This window comes from Melanotaenia boesemani, chromosome 20, assembly GCF_017639745.1.
Source record: "Melanotaenia boesemani isolate fMelBoe1 chromosome 20, fMelBoe1.pri, whole genome shotgun sequence".
In the NCBI taxonomy this organism is placed as follows: Eukaryota; Metazoa; Chordata; class Actinopteri; order Atheriniformes; family Melanotaeniidae; genus Melanotaenia; species Melanotaenia boesemani.
The window spans coordinates 5,092,187-5,103,179 of record NC_055701.1 but is presented as its reverse complement, the minus strand read 5'-3'; the positions used below and the strand labels follow the sequence as shown (position 1 = coordinate 5,103,179).

At 39.0% G+C, this 10,993-nt stretch overlaps 1 protein-coding gene across 1 annotated transcript in view; it reads right to left on the bottom strand.

The window, feature by feature from the left end:
• Positions 1–650: 650 nt before the first annotated feature.
• The window catches only part of LOC121630803 (leucine-rich repeat and fibronectin type-III domain-containing protein 2), a 169,422-nt gene continuing 159,079 nt past the window's right edge, over positions 651–10,993 (bottom strand). The window contains exons 5-6 of the mRNA XM_041971304.1: positions 9,317–10,713; positions 651–3,146 (exon numbers count right to left, since the gene is read on the bottom strand). Of these exons, the coding sequence (XP_041827238.1) occupies positions 2,159–3,146; positions 9,317–10,692 (2,364 nt within the window). The 5' untranslated portion in view covers positions 10,693–10,713 and the 3' untranslated portion in view covers positions 651–2,158. The remainder of the gene's footprint in view (positions 3,147–9,316; positions 10,714–10,993) is intronic.

Below are 10,993 nucleotides of genomic sequence, written 5' to 3'. Positions count from 1 at the left end.
TGTTTTAAATCCTCAAACAGTTAGGTGATGATGGAACTGTTAATCCAAGAAAAATATCCCATATCGTTTGGAAGAATTGTCTCATCTGTTTTTCCATGCTGTAACACTTGTTATTGTGCTACACTTAAAATTCATTTAGCTTGAGTTTGAGAGTCATAAGTGATTAATGTCTTATCTGACGTGGGTGTCTGCGTGAGACAAGGTTGTAACAATGAGGAAAAATAATTTAATGAATGATTTTCATTTAAAAAACAGATTGGTAACAAGTAATATTTTAATAAATGACTCGGTTATTCTTATTTAAGAATGGTTGGAAACTCATTCATGTTAAGAAAATATTTAAATTGTGTTTAAAGTGCCAGACATGCATCTCTGTGGCATTTAAAAAAAAAAGAAAAAAATCACCTTCAGAGGTTAATGAGAAAACATATGTTTCAGTGATGTGAGCGACTCAACCCTTTAGTTTTTACTTTTCCACTCCCCACTTCCTGAACCATGTAAAATCCCCTTTCAGTGAGCCAACTAACACTGTCCATGTTGGTACAGCACAGTAAAGCACCTTCTCACTGTTTGCTTCACATGAAAATAAAATGACTACTTCACAATTCCACCCCCCCTCCCCCACATCCCATCCCATTTACATTCTCACCCAGTTATTGTACAAAAAATATGCCAATATACAGAACAGTACACCTACTGTAGGAGTAGGAGACTAAACCACAATGTGATTCAGTCCAACAGAATATCAAGAAAGGCATTAAAATGCAATTGATCGTAGGCAGTGATCTGAAAAGTGACTAATTCAAAGAATATTACTGCAATGTACAGCTCTGTATGAAAGAGAATGAAAGACGATTTTCTCATTTTCCTCTTGTAAAGCAAGTCAAAAAAAAAAAAAAAAAAAAAGGTTATGCATCATGCAATCTGGTGAAGCAGATTTCCAGACTTTTCTTCTTATTGGCTCTTAATAAATTATCTCCCACCTTGTTTTCTCTGTGGAGTATCCTCACATAAGCAGCACAATGACTTTTATCCAGCTGATAAATGACAAATTCCTCAATTTAACCTGGCTAAATGAGTAATCATTGTACTCTCCTATTTGTGTAGCCTGAAGAGAATCACAGCCTGGTGATACATCATAATGTTAGCTGCTTTGGGCAAATGATTAAATGGGCTTGATTGATTTTAAACATCACTCTCATCTGGCTACTGTAATATGTACCGATAGCATCTGAAACAGCACCCCAAGGCAAGAACTGTTTACACCAATGGCCTTTTAGCCTACAGGGAGCGCTGCCACCAGCACCAACCATTTGGGAGAAAAATTCTGGCTCTAACTGCTTGGAGGCCAATTAGTTCTCCGAGGACAAGCAAAGTACTTTGCGTCTAGATCTGTTTCTGATCCATCTTGAGCAGGTGTGATTTTTTTCTTACTGCCACATATGAAGAACCTCATTTCATACATAACCTGAGGTAGAAATACAAGACTGGCTTTCTGTAGTTCAGTGTTACTAATACCTAGGGCATAAATTTTGTTGTCAGTTTGCCTGAAAGTGAATGAAATGGCTGTGTGAGAGACGAGCTTCTGCGTGAGAACTACAACCTCTTTACTGAGCTACGTCTCTGCCTTCTGATGAATAACCCAAAATAATAAATAGTAAAATTGATAGAAAAACACAGATGAAAATAAAAATGACTCTCTTTTAATCCTTTACTGTTATAGCTCCTCTGGCCTCTCTCTACTGTTCCAGTGATCCTGTATCACACTGAAAGGTCCATAACATTGTGATCCAGTTCTCCACGCTCAAACCAAATCCTTTTGGTAATCAGGTCCTTTGACAGATGCACAAAGTCCATACAGAATTCCTTATCTTTCTTTTTGACTGTGGATTGGGGTTTATTCCATGGGTAACGTCTATTTGTTTAAAAACTGAGCATTATTCAAATAAAGTCATCACTGTCGGAAAGTTTCAATCATGGCCAGTTATCTATAGATTTTCTCTGTCTTTTCTTACATCTTTTAAACATTATTCACATGGTTGAACTTCATGCAGTACCAAAGACAGCTCCCTTTGAAATCCTCTCGCTCTATGCTCAAGTTTCTTTAGTGTCTGATTTGATTAATTGTTTAGCCATGGACTGCGCAATTCCTCTGTTCTCAAACTGTGCTCTCCATCACCCACTCAGAGCTTTCAAAGGACGGCTTCTCATCTCCACTGTCCTCATATTGCAGCAGCATGCCATTAACAGACAGACTGCGCTTAGTCCAGATGTTACTGATCCTTCGCGGCTGGGTGCTGCGGCACTGTTCCGCCCCTACGTGACCCATGTCAAACGAGTGGCTCCTCTTAGGCTTTCCCTCCTGGGGAAACCCTAGAATACGTCCAAGCATGGTTGTGGACTCAGCTCTCCCGAGTAGGGGTTCTTTATCAGATGGTGGTGCCACAGCCACTGTGGTCTTTACATTGGGAATGGTGGAGGAGCAGGAAGCCCCTTGGTCCTTTGCCATCCCTCGCAGCTCCAGTGCGGTGAAGGCCCCTAGCAGGTGGTCCAGACTTTGTCGTGCTTTGGTGCTGTGCCCATGCCTCCTAAACTTGCTGCTGGGGAGGGTGCTGCTTTCACTGCCCTGTACACTGTAGCGGTCACCAGGGCCTCTTCCCATTTGGCTGTCTAATGAGTTGGAGGAGGAAGATGATGAAGAGAGGCTACTCTGAAGGGATCCACACTTAAACTCTACCATTTCCTCACGCATGACAACAACTGTGGACTTGACCTGTGGTGGGGCACCATTAAACCTGTTTACTCCTCCATTGGTCTGTGAGTATGTATTGCTCACTGTGGGTAATTTACTAGTCTGGATCCCACTGGTCACCTTATAGCGCACCATGAGGATGATGATAAACACCAGCAGCGTGGCCACAATGATGCCGCCAATCACCAGAATCATGGTGCCACCCATGAAGCCGCTGTGAAGGGACTGACACTGTGGGTAGTCCTCCCTAGTGATGAACTGGACACAGCCGACGATGTTAGTGGCAGTGAGTGTGGTGGCAGTGTCATCCCAGATAGCCAAGACACACAGGTCATACTGCATCCCCGGGACAAGGTTTGTGACGACAAAGGCTCTGTTAATCATGGGAATCATTCTGCAAACAGACAGGAAAAAAACAACATTAGAGATATTTTGCTACGTGAGATCAAGACAAAGCTAGCTGAAAGCAGTCTGGGGCAGATCAAAGAAATAGCCAAGAATAACCATGCTAAGTAGCTATTTATATGCAGAGTGTAATTCAGAAAGATGACTTCATTGCTCCCTGTAAATCCCTTTTGATATGCATGAAGAAAACAGTAATGAGATAACTGAATGGCCACTTTTTGAATATTGTTTTGGCAAAATGTAATTTCTTGTACATTCCATTTAACGTGTATTAAGGTGTTTCGAGCCAGTCTTATAATTCCAGATATTTAAATACAAGTAATTAACTAAGCCTCTGAGGTTTTGACTAGAGCTCAAAGACAAAGCCACTTGAAACTGGGTTCCTATATAGGTATTCTTTATCACTGAGGCGGCTATTAATGAGGAACCCACATTTTTATTACGCAGACAGTTGACAAAAGCTTTCATCCAGCAAACTCGTCCATTTGCTATGCAGACTGCAGGGACATCTAATTAGTCATTCTTTTATTTCAGTTAATAGAAAAATGTTTTAACACTGTGTTCATGACTTGACAAAAATGACATTGTTTTGTTGCCTCTGTTGTCATGTCATGCTCTGTTAAATGTATTCAGCTCTATCTATTGAATCTTATCACATTGCTGAGAGGTCACATTTGAGAAGAACATTTGCAGGTATGCAAAAGTTGACATCCCCAGCTATACCAACTCTGGAAAAAATAAAACACCTATTTTCAGCCAAGGGGTTGGAAGTTGAAGTGGAAGTGGTTAAACATTCAATCAACATCTTATAAATCATGATACTTCTCACTTGCATTAATGCTTTTTCAATGGAAAGTTCAACTGTACCAACGGGTGTTGTATCCATGGTCTGTGATTGGTCTGCATGAGTTGTTTGTGTTTTCAGCTATGGCATTTGGAAAAATACCATGAAAAACATAACTGATCAGGTTATTATTGAGTGATACACATACTGTATGCCAGTTTCTAGACACTTATGCAATTTCCATCCAGAACTGCATGAATGTTTTGCAAAGATCTTGTACTGATCAAAGTAGAATGAAATCAGTTTGTGAAGTCTTCTCCATCACATCCCAAAAGTTCTAAATTGGGTAAACTCAGTGGTGGCTAAATCATGTGTGAAAATGATGTTTTATGCTCTAGAAACCATCCCTAATCTGAGCCTGATGAATCCTGGCTTTGTCATGTTGGAATATGACTGGGCCATCAGCAGAAATAAAATGTATTGATGGTAAATATATATATATATATATATAAGAGTGCTGCACTTCATCTGCTACGCTTTCACCTTGCTGCTCCTGAATCTGAACAAAGAAAAAATTGGGCTCATCACACATTGTATTTTTCTGTTGCTGCAGAACCCAAACTTTTTCGATTAGCCTTGCCGACATGTTTTTTTTTGTTTGTTTTTTTTTTAGGTTACACAGCTGTTTGGTCCCAACAAGCTAACTTCTTGTAGAAAAATTTTCTTTTTTACTGATCATTCATTCAGCTGCAACTTCCCTCCAGGTTCAGAGATCCCATTTCATCCAATAACTTCAAGCATTTAAAACATCTTTTACTTGACCACAGCATGTATCTGACATGGCTAAGAATAAAAAACTGCTCGCTGCATTACTTAGTATCCAGCATTTACAAATAACTGTAAAGCTTGTCCAGTGAATGGCCAAATATAAAGCACATCTGAATGTTAACCAGGAATTTTAGTTGCATGGTGCAAAGCATTCCTAAGCTGTCATTTCTTCACAAATAAAATGCTCCACTAACAGTAAACCTAACAGCATGCTTTACAGTTCAGAACCCAGCCATTTTGTAAATTTGCCATAAATTAACATTTCTTATCTAAAATATTAAACAGTAATACGTGATCAACAACCCAAAAACCTAACTTAATGTAATAAGCACTTATGCATATTTCATCATGTATGCATTCAAAACTAAACTATTACAAACCAAATAATTGAGTTGAAACAAACAATACATACATATATATATATATATATATATATATATATATATATATATATATATATATATATATACACACCTAATTTAATGAGACACTGAACCAAAAAGCAAAACTTAGAAAAAACTAACATGGGCATCAAAGCTTGACAACTTCTTTTACACCAACTCCTCCTAATGTGGATAATAAGGCAGCATTTGTCAGTGTCTGACTGGTGCATCAGTCCCCATGGCAGTGGAACTACAGGACACCTTGTGTGTATCTCAGAGACTTCACTAACTTTTTCAAAACAGCACAACCAGTTTGTACTCCACAGAATAAAACTGTGGTCCTTTCTTCAGTAAAATACTTAACATTAGTGATTCAAGACCCACAGTCTTGTACCCCAGGGGGTTAATCTGCAGTAGCAGCAGGGTTTGTTATTGTGGGGGAACTCGACTAATTAAAATTATGATGTTCTAAAAAATGTCCATATATTTCAATTCCGTAATTTCTGGCTTCAAATACAGAGTGAGAGCAACCAAAAAAACTATAAAGCAAATGAAAGCTGAAACAGAAAACTATAAGCAACATAATTAGCTGAAGTGCTCAGCACGTGTAGATACAGTAATCAAACCTAATATAAAACCCAGTCTAAACATAAACAATTAACTTATTATTAAGAACACATTTTAGAACCTCTTTCGTATACAGTACAGTAAGATTTGTATAGATTCAACCAGAGCTCTATACTAGTACATATGGCATATGCAACAAAGGAGTAAGGAAGAGTACTGTAGATAACATGGTTAATGGTCTGGTACAGCAGGCAGGCAAATAATGTATAGAGTAAGGGTTCTTATATATTACAACATGTATAATGGGAAAGCTCAGCTCATTTTGAAAATTATCTTCTAACTAATTTATACAAATATTTGCTGGAAAAACATTGAATTAAAAGGTTATGCTTTGGAAAATCAATGTCATTACATGAGCAGCACAAAAGCAACTAATGGCTTTGCTGTTTACTACATTAGCAGAAACGAGCCCTTAAAGACTCAGCCACACTGTTCTGGTTATCTATAAATAGATTCCTCGATCATCCATCCATTGTTGGCTTGAGGTTTTCCTGCAGCACATGCATCCAAAGCTTTGATCCCTCTGAAGCTCCTCCATTACCGAGCCCAGACACCAGTGGGGCTGCAATTCATTATTCATCTGTAATTGCCTTTTTCCTTAACCAGGAAGAGGCTGTGCTTCCTCACGTGTCCGAGGGAACTCATGCAGTCGCTCTGCTGGCCCACGTGGCTCTGATTGATTTTTAATCATGCTGTTTCTTGAGTGCAAGCAGTGGGACACAGAGTCTGCCAGCTAGAGGCACGCTGTAGGTGAGCATGTGCAAGCAGTGAAATCATATCATTATCATTTGTAGTTAGCCTGTCTTTGCAGGACATGTTTTGATTCCAGAAACCTATTATCTATGAACCGAATACCATGTGCAGTGATAATGGAAAATACTTTTTAAACCATTATTTCCTGTATACAAGGAAAGTGAGAAAGTTGGGGCAAAATACTTTTAACAGTCACCTACTGAGCATGAAAACAAAAGGTTTAACAGAAAATTACTTTCAAAACTGCCATAATAGTAAAAAAATTTCCCTGTGGGCTTGTATGAAGTTGTCGATCTTTATGTCTGTCTGATCCAAAGTACCCTTTAAAAGAAGTGTTGTTAAGCCTTTAGGCTGTTTGAAGACAACCTTGTAAAGCATGAGGGTTCTCTAGAAAGCAGAATTATTAATATCCTCTGAAACATTTACTGTATTTTTCAGTTCTGAAAAAAATAAACAAAGACTTTGAGAAAATGAACCATCAGCTTTTGATGTCTGCTATTGACTTTGCATTTAAAGTCTGAGTAAAGCAAATTCAGATATTGGCATGAAAACAAATCATATACTTTAAGCAAGTTATCATTTTGCTTAGGGATAAAGATAGTATTTTTAATTTAATTTAATTTAATTTAATTTGTGTTGTTTAAAACATCTTAAAATGATAACTGTGTTTTTCCTGAATGGTGCAGATGGGTTGTTAGACAGTCTAATATCACAAATTCATGCTTTTGGGATTTTGTATGTTAAGTCTGCAAAAGCAACCCCACTCAGTGTATCTAGATGTTAGAAGTAGGCCTGCATCAGCCTAGAATTTGCATTACCCTCAGACAAACTAACAGCTTCTCCTTATATCATGAACACCCATCTTCCCTGGAAGTCAGAATGTGTAGACAAATGAAATAATAAGAGAAGGAAAAGCTGGATCAATTTCATGAAGTGAACCAAGTGAGAGAACCAAAGTTTCAAACTGACTTTTCATTTGTTCTTGTAGAGCTAAAGTGACAGAAAGGTTGGAATTCCTCACTAATACCTACTTTTTTTTGTTCACCTGGTACTTTTACAATATATATTTTTCAATAATGGAACAATAATAAACCTGCTTCCACCTATTCAGATACATGGGGGCCAATACCCTATCCCAAATGCCATTTAGTGACAGGAATGTTGCACCCAAGCCCTAATTTTATCTACTTGATGTCTATTTTTCAGATGCAAGTTATCCTTTTTCTTTTGCTTATCAAGAAGTAATAATCATGTAGTCATTCTTTCACAATGTTGGGGGCAAATTTATGGCTCGATGACCACTCCTTGATCACCCAAGGGAAAAGGGGTTATTATACCTAACTGCAAGATTGAATGAATAGTGGGAGATGCCAAAGGAAGACATTGAAATCATGTCCCATTTGGTTTCCTTTAAAAAAACATGGACCACTTAAAATGTGTTAAAGGCCCATTGTTAAAGCTAGTGTTTTGTTAGGTTCTTTCAGGGTGCTGTAGTAATGTTGCAAAGTGTGCAAACCATGACATGACAATAGCTATTTGAGGTCATGAAAACAGAATCTTATTTACTTTTGATGTACTTACTAAAAACACACTCATGGATGTTATATTCAACTTTTGCCAACAGATAACCCTAAATTTGACACCTTTGAACTTTGAGGAAGGAAAAAGCTTTCATAAGTGGGCCTCAGAATGGCATTCAAAACAAATAAATGCTGTAGTTATTGTTGGTAATGGATATTGAGTTGAAGCAGCATCAGGAGTGCCATTAAATTTATCACATTTCAGGGATGCAATTTGGCTGCTTTGAGTCATTTCTAGTAGTGAATGTGGATGAGTCATCCAATATTTCAGTCACCAAGCAGAGAAGAAACATTCTGAAAAATTATATTATTTTCTCCAAAAACAAGCACAGAGCATGCATGCAAGAAAATCAGATAAACAGCCTATTATTGAGTTAGCCAGGATGTGAGTGGCATCCAGAATGTTTGGACATGGCGATATTTTTCTTCATTTACTGTTTGGTCATAATCTAAGATTGCAGTTCACATCCAGCTTTTACCTTCCCATATTCTGTCATGTTTCGGTGCCAAGCTATAGTAGAGAATAAATTTTCAGATAAGGTATTGATAAAGAAATACACAATCAGTGATCAAATGATAAAAAAGAAGAAACCATTAGTTTGCTACTGTAGCTTAAATTTCACTTTCAGTGTGATTACAAATGTATGAACTCTGGAGAAACAAAAAAACACCCCAACTGATTTAGTGGTAAACATCAAAGCTACTTCCTATATTTCCAACCAATTATCTCTGTTGAATGTTGCTGCATTCACTGTTTCATTTGAAAAAAAGAAATTGATTTCACAGAGCCTAAAGATCTCCAGCTGCAGCTGCCAAGCTCACACTTCTATGGACTTGAGCAGCTTAAGCGGGATACATTAAAATGAGGTCTATAATCCTTTTTCTTCTTGGATTTCTAATTAATGGTTGGGGGCAAGGATTTCTCTTTTATAACATAAAATGTGGAAGTAGCATCTCCACCAATTGTCAGTTTAAGGAAAAAGTTCTCAAGGATTAAGAAAAATAAACATTGATCTTCAAGTAACACTTCAGAGAAATTGAATGTCTCAAGCGTTTATCATCCAAACAATTAGCAATTGACTAATAAAAATGAGCTCCAAGTATTCTGAACAGACAGATTTTACCTCAGGATTAATTAGCCACTTTGAACAAAGAGGTCTCAGTTCGCAGTTTCAGGCCATTTAGATTCATTAATCATTCTCACCTGTAAATGAGGACTTCATCATCAGAACAGTTGTACTGAAGCTGAAACATTTTGACCTTCGGCGTTGATTTGCTAACACTCCACTTGACCAGAGCAGAGACGGCAGTCACTTCTGATACAGAAACCACCTTCTCTGGTAGAGGCTTTGGCTCCCCTTTACTGATCTTGGTAGAGCTAGTGATGTCTGAAAGCCCTGACTTGGACTGTGTGGTACGATTTGTACCATTAGTCAGGTGGGGGAGTTGAATTATTGATAGCTCAATGGAGGCTGTTGATTCACCTGCAGCATTAGCAGCTATGCAAGTAAAGATGCCATAGTCTTTGGATGTGGTAATTGCTATGTCCAGGGTGCCATTTTCATATACGGTGGCTCTGGAAGAGTTGCTGATCAAACGGTCATCAGGAGCAACCCAGTGCACAGTTGGCATCGGATCTCCAACAGCTTTACAGCGCAAGCTAGCTGTTTGGCCCTCCAGCACCAACAACTTGTGTGTATGTTGAGTGATTAGAGGGGGCTCACAGACAAACTCCTCCTCACGAACAGACCAAAAGTAGCGTCCTTTTAGACTGGCAGGAGAAGCACAAGTTTCCATATCATCCTCGCGGTCCAGCCTTCGAAGCCAAAGCACCTCACAGTTGCAATGCAGTGGGTTCCCACCAAAGCTTAGAGAAAGTGGAGGTGCATAAGGAGTGCTCATCACCATACTGCTCTGGGAGCGAGCAAAGATGGGGTCTGGAGGAAGCTTCTGGAGACGATTGGAGGTCAGATCCAAGCGAGCTAATTTATCCAAGTCTGTAAAAGTCCCCTCTGCAATGAAGAAGATGAGGTTATGGTCCAAACTCATCTGATGGAGGTTGACCATCTTTCGGATGGCTTCCCAAGGCACACTGCGCAAGTTGTTATATGACAAATCAAGATCCTCCAGAGTGAGTAACAAGTCATCAAAGGCTGCTTTAGAGATTTGACTAAGCTGATTGTTATTGAGGATCAGGTGCTGCAGATTGATCAGTCCTCGGAGGTCATCTGGTCCCAGTTCGGTCAGTCGGTTACTGTCCAGGTGTAAGGATCTCAATGTCTCCAGGTCGATGAAAGAGAAAGGCTGGATGGCACTGATTGTATTGCGGGACAAAGTGAGATCTACCAGACCTGTCATGTTGGCAAAGTCCTGAGTGGTGACCTTGAGGATGAAGTTGCCACCCAGCCGAAGCTCTACAGTTCGCCGGTCTATGTCTGGTGGCACAAAGAGCAGGCCTTTGGAGGGGCACAGAGTCCCCAGAGACTCTGACAGGTTCTGGCAGACACAATATTTGGGACATGCATGGACCATCGTAACTGCGGTTCCCAGAAGCAGGAGACAGATGACCACTTTGTCCATGTTACCTCAAACAAGGGGGACCTAGAAAAGACAAAAAGAAAAACAAAAGATCTGATCAAGTTTCAGATTTTTATAAAGCTTTCAGTGTTATGTAGCAGCACTGATTATGTGCCTTGTTTGACATCAGTGTACAAATATATCCATTACTCTAGGTTAGGAAGAATTTTACCATGAACAGTATGGTTCACCTTAATTAGCTGGGTTGATCATCCTTGAGAATATTGTCCATTAATATTCAGTGTTATAACCTCCACATGTACAGTAAGTGCTTGGGGATGAAAATAAGTTGTTTTTTTTCTGA